At 48.5% G+C, this 18,293-nt stretch overlaps 3 protein-coding genes across 4 annotated transcripts; 2 read left to right on the forward strand and 1 right to left on the reverse strand.

The window, feature by feature from the left end:
• Positions 1-298: 298 nt before the first annotated feature.
• ncaph2 (non-SMC condensin II complex, subunit H2) lies at positions 299-5,853 on the reverse strand. Of its 2 annotated transcripts, XM_070992439.1 has the most exons (21): positions 5,767-5,853; positions 5,111-5,249; positions 4,860-4,961; positions 4,726-4,787; positions 4,550-4,631; positions 3,908-3,961; positions 3,630-3,709; positions 3,342-3,490; positions 2,972-3,105; positions 2,782-2,865; positions 2,627-2,690; positions 2,446-2,547; positions 2,303-2,347; positions 2,039-2,109; positions 1,847-1,961; positions 1,453-1,545; positions 1,186-1,235; positions 967-1,068; positions 710-859; positions 489-622; positions 299-404 (listed from the first exon to the last, which is right to left on the reverse strand). In XM_070992439.1, the coding sequence occupies exons 2-20, from the start codon at positions 5,216-5,218 to the stop codon at positions 494-496; spliced, it is 1,776 nt and encodes a 591-aa protein (XP_070848540.1). In that variant the 5' UTR covers positions 5,219-5,249; positions 5,767-5,853; the 3' UTR covers positions 299-404; positions 489-493. The 2 variants fall into 2 exon arrangements, with proteins under 2 accessions (XP_070848540.1, XP_070848541.1); XM_070992440.1 differs by having other exon boundaries at positions 299-622.
• Positions 5,854-6,679: 826 nt separating this feature from the next.
• Positions 6,680-12,923, forward strand: socs2 (suppressor of cytokine signaling 2). Its single transcript, XM_070992441.1, has 3 exons — positions 6,680-7,100; positions 9,184-9,420; positions 9,673-12,923. Exons 2-3 carry the CDS (start codon positions 9,294-9,296, stop codon positions 10,146-10,148), a joined length of 603 nt encoding a protein of 200 aa, XP_070848542.1. The 5' UTR covers positions 6,680-7,100; positions 9,184-9,293; the 3' UTR covers positions 10,149-12,923.
• Positions 12,924-14,268: 1,345 nt separating this feature from the next.
• On the forward strand, positions 14,269-17,323 carry cradd (CASP2 and RIPK1 domain containing adaptor with death domain). Its single transcript, XM_070992280.1, has 2 exons — positions 14,269-14,699; positions 16,787-17,323. Exons 1-2 carry the CDS (start codon positions 14,402-14,404, stop codon positions 17,080-17,082), a joined length of 594 nt encoding a protein of 197 aa, XP_070848381.1. The 5' UTR covers positions 14,269-14,401; the 3' UTR covers positions 17,083-17,323.
• The last annotated feature ends 970 nt before the right edge of the window (positions 17,324-18,293 follow it).

An 18,293-nucleotide genomic window follows, 5' to 3' on the forward strand; every position in this document is an offset into this window, starting at 1 on the left:
CATATCGTTTACGTTTATTCCCCGCCTACTTTCCCACCAATCACAGCATGCCGTGGCTGTGATGTCAGAGTGCTAGCTGCTTTGTTGTGAAGTGCAGCTCAAGGCTCAAACTGAAATCATTATTTTGAAAGGAGGCTTTCAGACTGGGACATGTGGGACAGCCTGATGGACGTGGACATTCGTCTGCCTGTTACCTGAAGAGTCAAGATGATCTGTGTCTCCAGCGAGACACGTGAGGAGTCCTGATCAAAGCACTGAATTTAGTTTCTCACACTGAAAATCAGCCGGTTTGTTCTTTGGTTTCATTTTGTGACAGTTTTTATTACAAACATTTATTTTGAAGGGACAAAAGACTTCAGCATGATCATCATCATCATCATCATCATCAGATCAAGATTCAGTTTCTGAAACGAGGAAAACAGCGGGTGTTCAGGTCGGAGCTCAAACAGCTGTCCACTGGAGACAAACCGAGGAAAGAAGGAACTCACGTGTCTCAGGTGGAGGACATCAGAGTTCTGAACCTGTCCGTCGCTCTGTGAGTGCTGAGCAGAGTCAGAGACAGCGAGTCCACGCTGTCCTCCAGACCCTCAGCGCTGTCCACCTCCACCGTGTAGTCGTTGGCCTGAGGACGGACATACAGAGACACACAGGTCATATAAAACTACAAGCAGCTGAGCTCCAGGTGAGTCCTTCACAGGTGAGTCCTTACCAGCTGCAGAGAGGCCAGCAGGTACTTGCAGGCTTCAAAGTTGTCCAAACCAGCAACGATGGAGGAGAACGACCTGCGCTGACCGACGCCACCCAGCGCCGCCGTTATCCTGTCGCCGTAGTCGTGGATGTCGAAGGCCGGACGCTCCTCCTGAACACAGCACAACAGACACTGTTTCCAGCTGTCACCTGAGATCATTAAGCACTGATCACCTGCTGCTGCGCTCACAGGTGGAGCGCAGGAAGCTGCTGCCGTACCTGCAGGACCAGCTCCGGTCGGATCTTGTCCTCCCACTCTTTGACTCGGCGGGACAGAGACGTCTCCTGAGTGTAGCCTCGACTGCTCATCACCATCTGCTCCTGAAGTCACATGACAGGAAGACCGCACAGTTCACACCTGAACCCTGCAGGTATTCACACGCTCACCTGGTGGCCATGTTTTCATGAGCAAATGATTATTGGTTATTGATCACTTACCACACAGAGCTTCACCAGATCTTCATAACACAGCTCGTCCCTCTGCGTCTCTGCAGACAAAACAAGCCTGTCAAACCTGACCGCAGCAGTGGAGATGGTCACACAGCTCCACCTGAGCTCCACCTGAGCTCCACCTGATGATCTGACTTGTTCTGATCTGACTGAAAATGTTACTGAAGTAAAAGTACAGAAGTCTTAGCGTGAAAACATCCTTAATGATGTGTCTCGGTGAAGTTTTAACCACAGACCTACAGGTGTGTTTTCTACCTGGCGAAATGAAGTCTGGTCCTCCAATAAACTCGGCTGGAACGTCGTCCGGAAACGCTTCGTGTTCGTTGTCTGAATTGTCGTCATCTCCACCTTTTAAAGACATTTTAAACTGTAATCACCAGAACAAACGAGCTGAGCGGCTGCAGACAAACTTGAATAAAAACCAGCCAAAAGGACTGAGCTCAGGTACACTTCCTGTTCCCTCACGTCACCCACGACCGCTCCTTTCATGACCTCTGAGGCGTGAAATCACAAACCGCCTGAAGTGAAAGAGCTGAAGTGTCAGCTGAAGTCATGTGACGTGTTGGTCGAGGTGTTCAGGGTGAAAGGAGCTGAAGTGATGCTGACAGGGTGCGTATGAAAGAGGTCAGTGTCGTCTGAAGCCGTTTACCCAGCAGGTCGGGGTGCCTGAATCCGTCCACAGGCTCCTCCCCCTGCTGCTGATGCCCCGCCTCCTCCGGCTGCAGGAAGGTCCGCCTCAGTTCCTCGTCAGAGACCACCACCCCCTGAGTGACATCATACACGCATCACTGACCACGCCCCAAGTGACATCACCATCATAGGAACACACACGCCGTCATACCGCCTTCCTGTAGATCCTCTTCCTGGCCTTCAGTCTGTCCTTCATCGTGCTCACGTAAATGTAGTTCAGGTCTGTAAAATAAGAAGCTGATCAAATAAACGACTTCAGCTCACAGGTTTTATTTTGACTTTGATCTGAGGACAGAAAAATCAGCTTTAATCAAATGAAGCTGCTTTTAAAAACACCACTTTTGTTAATGAGGTTTGGTTCAGACTTCACGTCATCTCTTTCTTTCACGTCGGGTCGATGCCGTCGGTTTATTACCTGTGAACGAGGGTCCGTTTTTCAACCTGTGCTCCAGAGGATCAACTGCAACAAACAAATTTAACTGATTAATTCACAACAAAATGTTCATCACATCAAACCTGCCGAGTCCTCCCGAACACAGAACACAGGCAGGTTCTTACAGGTTCCTCTGAACCAGCTCCTGAAGTCCTGAAGCGAAGCGGGACGTTTCCTCTTCCTCTTTCCACCTTCGTCCAGACCTTCAGGAACTCTGTAGCATTTTCCTGAAGAGGAAACGACTCTGTGAGCAAAGAGAGCGACAGGACGGCGATGAAACACCTGAGAGACACACCTGTACCTCACCTGCTTTAAAGGGCTTTTCCTCGCCGAGCGCTGCGTACGGGTCGTGAAGCGCCCACACGTTCACCTGAAACCACATTTAGAGACAAACTCAGCTCAGCCATGAAGACGCAGATGGACGGTCACGTTTGTAGACAGGTGAAGGTGAAGGTACATACAGCAGGCCTCGTGTCCTCCGTCCTCCTCAGCCCGTCATCTCCGACCTGCCGTCTCTCTCGGATCATCCGGCCTTCGTTCGGAGCCTGACGGAGAAGACAAACACTGAGATCTGAACGCATTGACGAGTCTGCAGCCTCGTCAGAGACAGAATTGTCCGATCCCCACTTTAGACAAAATAAACAGCAGTACTGAGGCCTGGTGTCTGTCCACGTGCTCCTCTGGGTCCTGGTCCAGCTCCATGTTGTTGTCCTCGACAGGAAGGAAATTGTCTGCAGCATCGCCTCCGTCATCTTTAGCATCAGCGTCTGGTGGAGCGACGGCGTCTGGACGAAGAGGACACACGTGAAGACACTGAATGACTGTGAGGATCTTCACAGGTGAAGACTCAATGTGAGGAAGATGATTCAGTTCTATTCATCTGTGACGAGGTGTGACGGCGTCAAACACCGTCAAATAAACTGAACCCTTTCAGAAAACTGAGGAGAACAAAGTCCGAAAGTTTCAGGAATAAAGGAGAAACCGCTTCAGTCGTCTCAGTGTCTGAGGACGTGCACTGCACCTTGCTGCTGCAGAGACTCTGCGGGACGTCTGTCCATCTGAAGTCTGGACTCAGACGATCCGAGCGAGAGGATGATCAGATCGTCGTCTCCTGGACAGAAAATGTTGATCCTGAAGTCCTTCAGGCTGCACAGGACCTCACCCTTCACACTGAGACACACAGAGAATCGATTAAAGAGTCTGATCAGAGGACAGTCAGGACAGTGAACAAAGAAACAAGTCTGACAGACGAAGACGTGAAGAGAAAAGTCTGTTTGTCACGTGTTTCAGAGATTCTGTCCAAACTGACCTGATGAGAGGAAGTTTGAGCTTCTCTGAGGCTTCAGGAGGAATCAGAGACTCAGGAGGAAGAGGAGTCACCTGGACCGTCTGAACAGAGCACACAACAACACATCACCTGTCTGCGGTCAGAGGGCGAGACAGGTGTGACCTGTCTGTCTTCAGAGGGCGAGACAGGTGTGACACGTCTGTCCTCAGAGGGCGAGACAGGTGTGACACGTCTGTCCTCAGAGGGCGAGACAGGTGTGACACGTCTGTCTTCAGAGGGTGAGACAGGTGTACACTTACCTGGTGGGGACTGGTCTTTAAGTCCTTTGAGACTTCGAGGTCCAGTGGAGTGAACTGAAGGAGACAAACAGTGGACAGTTCCTACATTACCCAGAATGCCCTCAATCCATCAAACATAAAAAGTGAATCCAGGTTCGTCTGTGTGTCGCGACACAAACACAAATAAGATCAACAAATCTAAAGCATCAGACAGACCGTCTGCTAGAGACAGACAGTGAGACAGCCTGTGTGTCCTCAGCGTTGACATGCTGGACGTCAGCAGAGTCCACCTTTAACCCTTTAAGACGAGGTTTTCTTTAGACTTCTGCTCTTTCATGAAAAGACCACGAGACACATGATGAGGACTGGACACGGGAACAGAAGACATGGTGAGACATGATGAGTGTCCACTGGTCATTTTTGATTGATTACTGTCCGTCCACAGTGTTCACTGACCTCCGCTAACAAGCTAACCGCTGAGAATGAATGTAGAGCAGGAGAAGACAGAGGAAACTGACTGAGAGACAGAGCAGAGAGAACAACAACAACAACAACAACAACAACAACAACAACAACAACAACAAGGACCTTGACCTCTGACCTTTTCACCCGCTCCTGAGTCTTTAAGAACTTTGTGTTTCAGCGTCAGTTTCTGTTTCTTACCTCTGCATCATCATCAGCTTCATGGCCGCCCGCCGTCCCGTCGGCGCCGTCCTGCTGAGACGCTGCCAGCTGCTTGTTTTGTCTGTCGGGAACAAACAAACCAAACCTTCATCGTCTGAACGTCCGTCAAAAGCACAAACACTCGCTTCGCCGCGCTGGATCTCCTCGTGACTCACTTCTTGTTCTTGTTGTTGATGTACTCCAGCGTTTGGTAAACCAGACTGTGCAGCAGCTCCACCTGAAACAGTCAGATGGAGAGCGTCAGCGCGAGCCGCTCAGCTCGGCGTCGCCGCGGCGGAGCGCACGCTACCTTTTTACTGTAGATGCAGGTCGAACCCTGAATCAACAGAGCTGCTTCTGCGAAGTTCAGTCTGGTGTTTCCTCCATCGAACGTGATGCACATCTCATCGAGCTGCAGCACACACACACACACACACACACACACACACACACACACACACACACACACACACACACACACACACACGACAGGTTGTGATGACAGACTGTGTGTATTCAGAATATCTGAGTGTGCTCACACGGCTCATTGTCTGACTTCACCTCCTCTAAATAGTCATTTAACTCTGAAGCCACGTCGATGTCCCAGTTCTTGGTGAGCTCTCTGATTGGCTGCAGCAGGTGAGCGAATCTGCTCTCTGTGGACTCCATGAGTGTCTCTGTCTCTGTCTCTGCAGCAGCGCTGGAAGAACAACAGCATCACAGCGTGAGGACAGTCCTCAGGGACAGACACCTCACTGAAACACAGCTGAGCTGGAAACACAAGTCATGTACAAGTACCTCAAAACTGTACTTCAGTACTTGAGCTCACGCGCTTCGTTACTCTCTCAGCATTGACTGAGACGCATAATAAAGTGACGTATTTCTAACTTTACCACAGTACGTTGTTAACGCTGTGAACTCACTAACGTTCACTTTAAAGTGAAATCGATCAGTGTGGGAAAACACCAACAGCTCGGCTTAAACAACAGATCCGTTCAATATGTTCAGTAACGTTTGTCTCCGGACAGGTAGAAGCTCACCTAAGACAGAAATCACGTATCTGCGTACAGCTGAGCGGACACAGTCCGTCTGTCTGCACCGGAACGACGCTAAATAACCTTTAAATCAACCGAATCTGACCAAACAGGAGTTTCATGAATCAGATTTATCGCTCAAAGCTTCACGCTGGTTTCAGAGAAAAGCAGAAAAGAGCTCACCGTGATGAAGAGCCGCGAGCAGCCGCAGACCTGCTGCTAAATGTTGTGTAGCAGTTAGCAAACAGTCAAACGACCCGCGCGAAATTCTTCTTCGCGCTTCACATTCTTCTTCTTCGTTTAGCGGCGGACTACAAACCAGCGTGAAGTCGCCACCTGCTGGAGAGGATGGCGTAGCGCTCTAACTTCACAGACGGTTATAATCTGGATATTAGACCTGTTTCCCCACACAGCAGGACTAAAGACTGAGACCTGTACTTCAGGAACAGAGAAGAGTTACTCTGTCGCAGGGGGTCTGTCTCCGTCCTGTCTCTGTCCTGTTTCTGTCTGTCCTGCTTCAATAAAGACACATAAGGTTCATGAATTTAAAATGAATTAACGATTATTAAACCCTTCAGAGACCCACTTCTGTTTTTGGATACGGCCCTGTTTGTCCTCTATAACACTCTGTGTGTGTGTGTGTGTGTGTGTGTGTGTGTGTGTGTGTGTGTGTGTGTGTGTGTGTGTGTGTGTGTGTGTGTATTCACGTGCGTGGATCTCGAGAATGCTTGGGTGAAGTAAGTCTCAAAAACATCTTTGCACGTGAATTCAAACAGGATTTTTAAGGGTTTTAAATGTCCCGGAGATCACCCGAAGGCGCTGTGTGTGTGTGTGTGTGTGTGTGTGTGTGTGTGTGTGTGTGTGTGTGTGTGTGTGTGTGTATGCGTGACAGAGAGAGACAGTGTGTGTGTGTGTGTGTGTGTGTGTGTGTGTGTGTGTGTGTGTGTGTGTGTGTGTATGCGTGACAGAGAGAGACAGTGTGTGTGTGTGTGTGTGTGTGTGTGTGTGTGTGTGTGTGTGTGTGTGTGTGTGTGTGTGTGTGTGCGCGTGTGTGTCGGTCCACCTTAAATCGCTGCTGTGTGCACCACGTGACCGTATTCCTGGAAAGTTCCTGGAAATGCTTCTTTTGTGTTGATGCTGATTTCGGTTATTAGGCGGCTCTGTGGACTCGCTGTGTCCGGGGCTCGGGGTCGGACAAACGGACACCATGTTGAGGACACACACGGTGCTTCCCTCGCTCTCTGGGACTCTGGAGTAAATCGGTGTTTTGTGTTTGACGGTGTCACCGGAGCGCTGCGGGCTGACTGACAGATTGGAGGCTCGTTGAGGACCTCCGGCGGTGATCCGCCATTAGTGAGTGAACGTTAGCGGAGCGGCGGAGCAGAAGACGCCGCCGACAGGAGGACTCGGACCGTAACTGTTCCGCGGACATGTCGGCTCCTCTGCGCGGAGGCTAAGCTGCCTCCGCGGGGTCCGACCTAGTGAGCTAGCAGCTAGCTGAGACACGGAGCTCTCAGGTACGTCAGCCTGATTTTCTTACGTTGATTGAATTTTGTGCTTTATTGTGTTTTTGTCGTTTAGTTGAGCTGCTGATCAGAAACACTGGAGTCCCCTCAAAGCGCCGCTCCGCAGTTTGTCCCAGCGCGGATCGAAGAAAGCTGTCACACTGCGCCAAATTCAATTAATTATTCCGCCAATTTAACGACGCCTCGGTGGCCGGCGGGTGTTCAGACCCGCTGGGAAAAATATATACTCTCATCTTTTTTAATTACAGCCCAGTCCTCGTTTCAGCAGGGGAGAACAAATTCATCCAACCGTGTTCAGACACATTTAAGATAAAAAGATTACCTGGAGAAAATGAAGACGTCTAACACCAAATTACATTCAAATTTTTAACAATTTAATGTCGCCTCGATTTTTAGCTGCGGACCTGCCAGAAAATAAATGGTTTCTGTTTTTCACAGTTCAAATTCTGCCACAAAAACAGCATTTTTATCACACAGGATAGTTTTTTAATGTGACCGACAGGACATGTGCTTAAGGTGGAAAACACCTGTACAGGTGCCTGAAATCTGCCCCCTTTCCAGGAGAAGTTTCTTATTAACGTTTCGACAAAGTCTTTTTTAAAAAAATTGCCGTTTTACGGGACGCGGATATTTAAAAAATATGTCCTAAAATTAAAACCAGATGTTCTTTACACCTCACGAGAAACAGCTCGCCACGCAGTTTTTATTTCTGCACAGATGGATTCTGCAGAGAAACGTTTCACCAAATTCTGTTCAAAATCTGTTCAGTTATTCAATCTCTCAAATTCTGCTTTGTCCCGCTTTTTATCCTAAATTATCGTACGTAAAAAATAAGCGTTTATTAAGATATGTGGGACACAAAGAGACATTATAATCAGTCATCTGCTTTTTAATTGAAGAATGCAGAGAAACGGACACATCACACCAAACTCTGTTCTGAATTGTACAGATTTAAGGTCGCCTCGTTTGTCAGCTGCTGCACAAATCTGCTTAAAATACAAAGATTAATTTGTGTGTGTTAATGTCCACTCTTCAATTCTGCATGCAATAATTAACGAACAGTATTTAAGACTGATAAATGTCCGTTTTATAATTTACAGAACAGAAAATGAGTAACAGTGAAAATGAACGTGTGTTCTTCTCTCAGTCTTAACGTCGCTCAGTAACTTAAACCTAAATGTTCCGTTTGAACAATAAACTGTATTAAATCTGATTCTTTTCCTCTAATAACAATCATTTTCTAACTTTTTTAACATCAGACTGAATCAAATCTTGCGCAACGTCTGCATCATTTTTTTGTCACGTTCACGTTTTGTCATCAGCTCCTCGTCCGTCTGTGAGTTTTTCCACCGAGGAGAAAAAGGTGTTCACACTTTAGAGGACATTTACATTTAGGACGTGAGACGCTGCCACCTCAGGACGACCGTCAGGGTTTACGGGGTCCTGAGGGATCAGCTGTGGAAACGAGGCCCATTCCTCAAACTGCTCGCTGCCGGAGGAGCTTCCTGTGGTCGGTCTCTGGTTTTAGATTTCCCGACAGGAGTCTTCTGATGAGAACCTTCCTTTAGACTCTGTTTGGAGACAAAACGTCCCAGAGCTGAGACCTGGTTTTGACTGGGATGGGCTCTGGTCTAATTTTCTGCCGTCGGACGCTGCAGTGGGCGGCCCTCCCTCAGGCTCTTGGTTTTGTCAGTCGTCACATATTTTCTCCTTCACTGCTCTCGTAGACTGATGCAGTTCAGTCTCAGCCGCCGGCTCCGGATCACCAGAGACCCTAGATCAGGTCTCTCTGCGGTCAGGGACCCGGTGGGAGGTGGAAACACCCTGAGGAGTCTGGAGTCCAGAACGCTCTGAACCGACAGCCGGCATCTCACCCGGTGGTGTGGTTTTGTTTAAGAGTTCCTCCAAACATCCATCAGTTCAGTTTTTGTTCTGTTGATGTGTAAAACGTCTCAGATCCTCTGTGCCGTTTTTTCTGTTTATTTATGATGATGACGATGATGAAGAACGTTTTAATCCTGAGTTTGGGTCTTGAAGCAGTGCGACCGTCCTCATGGTTTTGACGTGTTTCCAGGTTGGCACAGGTCCCGGTCCAGCGTCTTCCCCCGTCTCGTCTGGCTGCCGCAGACCTCGTCCACGTCTCAGCTGTGGGCCTAAAACTAGGCTGACGGTCGGATCTGTCCAATGACCTGCCAGTCCTCCGAGTCCACAGACACCATCGAGGGCGACAGACGAGCCAACGACAACTCCGGGGCTGTGGAATCAGACGAGAGCCGCATCGCCTTCGCCATGAAGGACCTGAAGAACACAGGTGGGTCTGTGGGCTGCACGCAGACCTTCACGCCTCTTTATTCAGAGTGTTCCTCATGAAATCAGAGTTCAGAAATCCGATGTTTTGATCATAAAGTGACGGCTGCAGAAACGCTCACTTCTCTCTGCTGTGTACTGATCTGAAACCAGCCGATAGTAACTGCTCGCACACTCTGGTCCTCGTTGTGGCAGCACAGACCGTCCGGTCTCTCTGTGTGTCTTCACTGTTTCCTGTCTCTCTCTGTGGTCTCAGGGTGGTACTGGGGCAGTCTGACTGCTAACGAGGCCAAAGAGATCCTCCAGGACGCCTCGGAGGGCACCTTCCTGGTCCGGGACAGCTCTCAGAGGGACTACCTGTTCACCATCTCCGCCATGACGTCCGCGGGTCCCACCAACCTGCGGATCGAGTACAAACACGGTAAATTCAAGCTGGACTCGGTGGTCCTGGTGAAGCCGAAGCTGAAGCAGTTCGACAGCGTGGTCCACCTGGTGGAGCACTACGTCCAGCTGTCCAGGAGCAGCGACAAGGCCCCCTCGAACTCTCAGCCCTCGGCGGCGCCGCCCAACGGCACGGTGCAGCTCCTGCTCACCAAACCCGTGTACACCGCCACGCCGTCGCTGCAGCACCTCTGTCGCATCGCCATCAACAGGACGACGCGGCGGGTCCAGGACCTGCCGCTGCCCAACAGACTGAAGGACTACCTGACGGACTACAGCTACAACGTGTAGAGACGGAGCGGGACCGCAGCTCGCTGTGGACGAATACGAGTGTGGTGCAACGCCACCTGATCGCTAACCAATCCCATCATGCCTTGCTCCGGCGAGGACCCAGCGAGTCGAAGGGACACAATGATCAGGGAGTGACGGCTGGAGCAGCTTTGTTTGGTAACGCTCCGTCGGGTACGTGGTACACCTCAGTAAGCACCGTCAGTACCACAGCGTGAGTTTAAGTACGCCTTAACGTGATCTCTTTCAAAGAGCGCGCCTCGGCGGCGGAGTGACGACAGGTGACTGGTGCTGGAGGTTCAGGTCGTTCAGGTCGAGTCTCCCCTTTCGAATCATAAATGTCAGAAAACAGCAAAAAACACGACAAACATTCAGAGATCAAATGGTGGCACGCCAACTTCCTGTCCGCCAACCAACCGGTGAATCAGCTCACGGTTGAAGCATCAGACGCAAACTGACCCCAGAGCAGCGTTTGGTCAGTTCTGTGACCTCTGACAGACGTCCTGCTCCCTCGTGTCCATCAGAGACTGATTCCAAAGACCAAACAGCATCAACACAGAACAGACAACGAGGACAAACGACGACTAAACTGCTTACAGGTGCTCTTCAGTCAGCCAGCCAATCAGCAGCAAGCTTTAGCTCAGGTGACAACGTTTACATCTCGAGAACCTCGCAGCAGCACAAAGTATCATAGAAACTGAAGTATTACTGCAAATATTCCAAACAATGTGTCCAAAAAGGCGGTCAGAGCCATCCGTGAGACTGGAGAGGAATCAATCATCGTTTAGTTGTCAGAAACAAAACTGACTTTCCTGTTTCCATCACGAATACGAGATTAATGACGCTGATTAATTCATTACACAAATAATTTAAATACATTAAAAGTTTAATATCCAACTGATAGAAAAAACTGTTTTCCTTCATTCTTCAGCAAATGATCATTGATCAGTGATCAATCCATTCATCCATAAACCATCAGACAAAAGTTACAAATGCTGAAAAGAAACATATCAAAAGTCATCAAGGATCAAAAGTCCAAAAAGATGTTCATCATCACAGGAAACAAACTGCTGATTGATTTTCTATCGATCAGCTAATCAATTAATCGGAGTTCAGAATCTCCTAAAAGAAGCAGAAAGCCTCATGTTTCCTTCATGTCACTGAACTCAGCTGGAGTCAGCCTTCAAACGCAGGAAACGCAGGCCTCTGATTGGCCGCTGGACGGCCGGCGGCCATGAGAGTTCAGCTCAGTTCAGCGCAAACGTTTGTGAGGCAGCAGGCCGAGGTTTCCCGATCGATGAGCGGCGTGGAAAACAAACCGTCCTCCGTGTTGTTGATGGTCAAAGTTGTAAAAAGTCAGAGTTTGACCTCTCCGGGCTTCTGTTAGACTTTGACCTGCTGGATGTAGTACTCCGCAGCTCTGAACCAATCAGATCACAGGAAAACAAAGTGTCACACAGGTCCTGTTACAGCTGCTCTGAGGCGCAACAACAAGGCTGCGTTCAGGAGGAAGCGTTCGTTTCATGAACGCTGACATCATCAATCAGAACACAATGAAAAGAACCTGATTCGCTCATGAACCAGAAAGCAAACGAACTCTGACTGACTCGTCACACGTCTGATCACAGTCCGCCATCGCCATTAAACCACCACAGAAGAAGAGACACTGTGAGATGACGTCGTGCAGAGTTCATGTGAGGACGGTCACCACGTCCTCATCCTCCACACAGATCAGTCACAGGATTCATGGATTCATCATGATTCATTCGTTCGTTCCTGTCTGATGACCAGCAGCTACGCAGAGAAAACAACCAAAACCGATGAAACCGGAAGCGAGCAGGTGATAGATGACACCTGGAACGTCGGACCAGGAAGTGTGAAGTCAGAGCTGAGTTTCATTGGACTGAATCAGGACAGGTTATTTCTAATGACTCGTCGATCCAAACCAGCACAGAAAGGTGTGATGGTGTCAGTTTGATCCCCCTCTCGAACGGCGACCGTTCAACCAGACTCCATTTAATAATCCAACATTTTTAGATTCCTTGTTGATTTTTCACTCAAACACAAACGTCGTCCGTTTCCATTGGATCCGTTTCCAGTGACTCTTATTTCATGAACACGTTCATGTTTCCTCTGTGGAAACGTCCTGACTCACCTGCTCTGACCTGCGTCTCCTCACATTCGGCTCGTTTGCGTGACTCTGAACATCACACCTGTAGCCGGCGGTTCACCTGACCTCCGTGCTGCCGTCACTCTTCCAGGTGCTCGTTTGACAGAAGGTCGCTCAGGTGAACGGGCCTTTGTTGCACGTTTGTCCACAGTTTTGGTGCGACTGTGTCGACTCTACATGATGTTTCCGTTAACGTCCACCGTAACGTTCCTCTTCTTACCTTTGTCTTTGTATGGAGGGCTAATCATTGACGGGAGGGCTTGCTGTTTTCCTTCTTCAGCTGTGATTTCACGGTGATAAAGTGCATGTTCTCTAGACATAAAACAGACTCTGAATGAAAAAATCCATATTACTGAACAGGAATCTCAATGAGCAGGACCAGAAGTGCAGATCTTTGTACATATCACAGCAGAGGGACTGCGGCTCTCTGCCTCTTCTGATTTTAAAGAATATTTATTGATTGTGTCACACTGTTTTCTGGTACCTTTCTTTGTGAAGAAGCTGCACAGACTGAAAGCATGGTGTCCTGCCAGCTGTGCAGCACCTCTGCCTCTGTAAAGTCCATCAGCTCCGGCTTTGAAATGAATAAAGTTTTTATATGGTGCTTCATCGCAGTGATTGTTTGTTTTGCTCATGATGTCTCACTTTCAGGTAAAAAGTTTTTTTTTTGTCATCTTCATTAATACAAAAAGTTTTTAAAGAATGTTGAAATCATGACATCCAAAGTCAGTAGTTTGTCTTAATATGCGATACTTTTCATTTTTGTATGAACGGCTTTATGCAAGCTTGCAATTAAGAGAAGTCTGTGATCAAACCACAAAGAAAGAAGCTCCTTTCAAAAAGCCTCCAGTTTAAGGTTTGCTTGTTGGTCTGTAAATACAAACACCAGTGAGGCTGAAAAATATGACCCCCTGTGAAATTTTGGGGAAGTCTTATAAATTCTGCAAATATTCGAACTATTGAGAGGTATCTTAAATAAAAAAAACAGAATTTCAGCTTTGGATCACACAGCCCGTTTTTCTGTCCTGATTGATGGACAAAATCTTTTTTCCCCCACTTGAAATGAAGACTGAGTTGAATATTAGTTACTTATTTTATAAAATTAAGCGTATTAAGAGTTTTTGCTTTAATAAGTGACATCTACTGTATGGAAAGCATTGAGCCGAACTCCATTAATAAATATATCAGTTTTAGGATTTTTTGTTAATTCTCAAATAGAAACACTTGGACAACATACCGCTTCACCTTTATAGCAACTTTTGGGTGTTCGGGTGAATTCGGCTCCTATTTTATAAAACAATCAGCCTTTAAATAGCCTTCATTTTAGCTTTAGCTCATTAGCTAACAGTACTGCCCATCATGGTAAGTGCAATATAAAGTCAGCACAAAACACTGCAGTTTTCATGTAAGTGGCGGTGTTTGCTGAAATAAATAGAATATCAAAATGAAATAGAATATCAAAATGAAAATGAGTTCTTGATTACTTCAAAAACGAAGCTTGAATTGGTCTTTGCCCCAAGACTTTGGGGACCATTGAGCCAGACTTCACTGAAAAATATCCTAATTTTAAGATTCCTCTTGTGTCGTTAACTATCAGCACTTGATTTAACACCTAATATGAGCTTGTCGGAGAATTTAGATCCTCCTGTTTATTTCGGGAGATAATTGATCGGCCATGTCGTAATATTTTAATGTATTAGCATTATGTTAACGTGACGCTGTTTGCTGGCTACTCGCCATCTTTGAAACGAGGCAGCCGGTGTGAAATGTTTTGATTTCATTAAAAGTGATACTGACGTGTCGTGTTTATGCCGAACAGATGAATGCTTCATAATAATCCACTAAATGAAACTGGTTGATCAATTAATAAACTTTTGTACAAAATGAGAATATTTCTAGCACGGACAAAACCTTGGTTCCGCTGGTATGTTTCCAGTCGGACACAATAACATTGAGTAAACTATCGCTGTCCGGGTCCGTAGCGTCACACAACTAGTTTTCATGATGAATGATCAAGTAATTGATTATGGAATATTATATATTAACGAGTGTTATCTAGAGAAGGTGTAGCCGTCAGATCCTCGACATGGACCCGGAGCACAGAGCTCTGCTGCGGGCACACAGGCTGGATCTGTCCGGGCAGCTGCTGGTCAGTGATACGATCGTTCCGTTTCTGTACCAGGAGGACATTTTAACGGAGACTCAGGTGGAGGACATCGAGTCTCAGCCGACGAACACACAGAAGAGTCTCAAGCTGCTGGACATCCTGCCGAGCCGCGGGCCCCGGGCCTTCGACGCCTTCCTGCGGTCTCTGGACGACTTCAGCTGGGTCCGAGACAAACTGCTGCAGGAGCTCCAGACGAGACCCGGACCCAGCTCGACAGGTGAGTCCGGACAGCTGATGGCTCGTTACACCTGGACTGGATGAACGCAGAGACTCTAAAGTCTGTTTAAAGCTTAACTTCTTCAGTGTGAGACTTTTATTCCGTTTCACTGCCCTCTGTCCATGTAGACCACATCAGTCTAGACCATGACCTGACTTAAACCCGGACTAAACATGGAGGTCTTAAAGGTGATCAGACACCAAGTTTTCTATGGTTTTAGTTGCATTTTTGTTGAATTTCACAGCTCTTTTCTATCTGGTCCTGGTCTGGATCAGAAACTGCTCCACTTTCTAATCCGGACTCTTCCAGTCCACCCGTTCAGGACTCAGGATCAGATAAACTCTTCTTCCCTCCATCAATGACGCCATCAGCTTCATGTGACGTCTCCTTTCTTTATGATGGTGTAGGTGCCTAATTCCCTCACCGTCATAGGATCGGACCTGCTTTTTTCCAGGCTTCTGATTGGCTGACGTGTCTTCATGTCGAGGCTCGTGTCACCACTGATTGGTCTGTGTGCGCACGCCTGGACAACACCAAGATGAACGTCCTCCTGGTTCTTCCTCCTCCTGCTGCTCCTCCTCCTCCTCTTCCTCCCCCTCCTCCTCTTCCTCCCCCTGCTTTCCAGGAGTCTTGGTGGCGGTGGTGTCTCTGCGTGGACACTGCTGATGTCTCAGACTGTCCACTGATCTGACTGCTGATTCCTCTCAGTACTGACACTGAGTACACAGTAAAACACAGTAAAACACCATAAAACACAAACCAACAGCAGGTAGAAAAACACTGACAGAGTACATTTACTGCTACGGGAGTACTTTTACTTTAAGTTCTTTCTGCTGAGAATACTCACATATTAGTAAATACGCAGGACTTTTACTTGTACTGGAGTGTTTTCACAGTGTGTATTAGTACTTCTACTGAAGTAAAAGCTCTGAGTACGTCCTCCTTCTGTCCCAGCGTGACGTCTTCAAATGTCTCAGACACCAAAGATCTGAGTCACCACCAAATATAAACTCTAAAGACATCGTTCACTCTGCCTCTCTGTCCGTCTCTCTCTCTGTCTCTCTGTCTGTCTGCCTCTCTGTCCGTCTCTCTCTGTCTGTCCGTCCGTCTGTCTCTCACTCTGCCTCTCTGTCTGTCTCTCTCTCTGTCTCTCTGTCCATCTGCCTCTCTGTCTGTCTCTCTCTCTGTCCATCCCTCTCTCTCTCTGCCTCTCTGTCCGTCTGTCTCTCTCTCTGTCTCTCTGTCCGTCTGTCTCTCTCTCTCTGTCTCTCTCTCTCTGTCCGTCTGTCTCTCTCTTTGTCTGTCCATCCGTCTGTCTCTCACTCTGCCTCTCTGTCTCTCTCTCCGTCTGTCTCTCTCTCTCTCTCTGCCTCTCTGTCTCTCTGTCCGTCTGTCTCTCTCTCTCTGTCTCTCCGTCTGTCTCTCTCTCTGTCTCTCTGTCCGTCTGTCTCTCTCTCTGCCTCTCTGTCTCTCTGTCCGTCTGTCTCTCTCTCTGCCTCTCTGTCTGTCTCTCTCTCTGTCTCTCTGTCCGTCTGTCTCTCTCTCTGCCTCTCTGTCCGTCTGAGCGGCAGCTGGACAGACGTCATTGGACGATCGTGGAGGTCATGAGCGGACAGCAGGACTTCCTGTGTCAGCGTGACCTGAAGTGAAAGCTGTTGCGACACGTGTTGACTGAAGACCAGCTGATAGTATTTTTTCTGCTTTGTTGTTGATGCTGTTGTCCAATCGGAGGCCACCAAACGGGTCGACCCCCCGCTCATTTAGAACTACTGAGAATTAAAGAGACAGCAGAGGACAACAGCCTGAGCCGGCCGAGGACGTTTGTCCTCTTTTCAAAGGGCTGTTTGTCTTCAGTCACATGACTTCAGTCCTTAAAAAGTGATCAATAACAGAAACGATCGATCGATTAGATCAGAGATCGGCAGCGGGATTCAAACACCGGAGCGTCTTTTGTCTCCTGTCTGAACTTTAGCATCTCCTCACTGCTTCACAGAGACTTTGTCTTGAGTTTGAGTGGACGGACAGTGAGACGTGGAGTTTTGAGAATAAATGGACGTGTTGAAATGTTGGTGTCCGTGTCTCCGCAGACGTCCGGCGGCTTCCTGACTCGGTTCTCCAGAAGGTCCCCTCGGATCGGGAGCTGTCCCGGCTGGCGTCTCGGCTCGGCGCGGAGTGGGAGCCGGTCCTGATGGACCTGGGTCTGTCCCCCGAGGCCTTGTTCCGCTGTCGGTCCGATCACGGTCTCAGCACTCACGGGGCGGTTCTGGCCGGTCTGGTCCAGTGGAGACGAAGCGAAGGGAAGAAGGCCACGGTTCAGAGACTCCTGCAGAGTCTGACGGCCGCGGGCGTCCACCCGTCCGTCCTGGAGGACGTCCTGATGTGATGGACTTTAAGATCAGGAGTGTGTGAACCACCAGCTGGACCTGCAGCTCGTCTCAGCTTCACCTGTGTGGACACAGATTACCTGTTCAGGTGGGCTCTGAGAGACAGCAGACAGACTTGGAGACGAGCTGGTGGACATCTGTCCACATGTCGCTGACGGACAGACGGACGATTTCACTGCTCCCGTTTTGTGCTTTTGAGTTTTGAGGAAAATGCGAATAAAATGTAAAGATTTAAAGATGAAACCGTCTGAGCTCATCAGTGATGAAGAGTTTTCATCAGAGTTTTCATCCAGAGTCTTCCTCTGAGTCTGAGCCTTCGTCACATCCTCCTCGTCATCCTCGTCGTCCTCGTCATCCTCGTCGTCCTCGTCCTCTTTGTCGTTTGTTTATCAGCAGACCTCAAATCTCTGAGAGCTTTTCAACGTTTTCCTGGAAGCCTGTTCACACTTTCTTCAAACACACACACACACACACACACACACACACACACACACACACACACACTGAAACACACACACACACTGAAATACACACACTGAAACACACACACACTCAAACACGTGCAACACACAGACATACAGTAACACTCACACTCACACACACACACACACTCACATACAGTAACACACACACGCACACACACACACACACACACACACACTCTGCTCTTCATTAAGTCCTGCACACTTCACTTCCTGCTGAGGATCTGCTGCACTCTGTGTTTTTAAGGTGGACTGACAAGATAACGAACCGAGCTCGTCTTTGTGTCTTTGACACAAGGCCACACCCCCTTCTGTTCCACGCTGACTCCGCCCCCAGGTATCACACCAGGTGAGGCTTGAAGTCAGACCTCGGCCCAGTCCTGGTCCTGGATCAGTTTGGGGGTGTTTCTCACAGAAAGATGGCAGTGTGTGTGTGTGTGTGTGTGTGTGTGTGTGTGTGTGTGTGTGTGTGTGTGTGTGTGTGTGTGTGTGTGTGTGTTTTAAATGTGAATGATGTTCATGTTCGTTTGGTGCTTCATAACAGAGTGAGACGTCTCTGAGGTGTCTCTGAAGTGTCTCTGAGGCGTCTCTGAAGTGTCTCTGGTGCGTCTCTGAAGCGTCTCTGAGGTGTCTCTGAAGTGTCTCTGAGGCGTCTCTGAAGTGTCTCTGGTGCGTCTCTGAAGCGTCTCTGAGGTGTCTCTGAAGTGTCTCTGGTGCGTCTCTGAAGC

This window comes from Chaetodon trifascialis, chromosome 22 (assembly GCF_039877785.1).
Source record: "Chaetodon trifascialis isolate fChaTrf1 chromosome 22, fChaTrf1.hap1, whole genome shotgun sequence".
NCBI classification, from domain to species: Eukaryota; Metazoa; Chordata; class Actinopteri; order Chaetodontiformes; family Chaetodontidae; genus Chaetodon; species Chaetodon trifascialis.

Bases quoted from the DNA above. Each gene is read 5' to 3' on its own strand.
- ncaph2 (XM_070992439.1), bottom strand. From the start codon at position 5,218: ATGGAGTCCACAGAGAGCAGATTCGCTCACCTGCTGCAGCCAATCAGA. The intron at 2,110-2,302 runs GTAATAAACCGA...CTTATTTTACAG, and splicing joins AAACGGACCCTCGTTCACAG to ACCTGAACTACATTTACGTG. The intron at 1,069-1,185 runs GTAAGTGATCAA...ATGTGACTTCAG, and splicing joins ATCTGGTGAAGCTCTGTGTG to GAGCAGATGGTGATGAGCAG.
- socs2 (XM_070992441.1), top strand. From the start codon at position 9,294: ATGACCTGCCAGTCCTCCGAGTCCACAGACACCATCGAGGGCGACAGA. The intron at 9,421-9,672 runs GTGGGTCTGTGG...CTGTGGTCTCAG, and splicing joins GAAGGACCTGAAGAACACAG to GGTGGTACTGGGGCAGTCTG.
- cradd (XM_070992280.1), top strand. From the start codon at position 14,402: ATGGACCCGGAGCACAGAGCTCTGCTGCGGGCACACAGGCTGGATCTG. The intron at 14,700-16,786 runs GTGAGTCCGGAC...GTGTCTCCGCAG, and splicing joins ACCCGGACCCAGCTCGACAG to ACGTCCGGCGGCTTCCTGAC.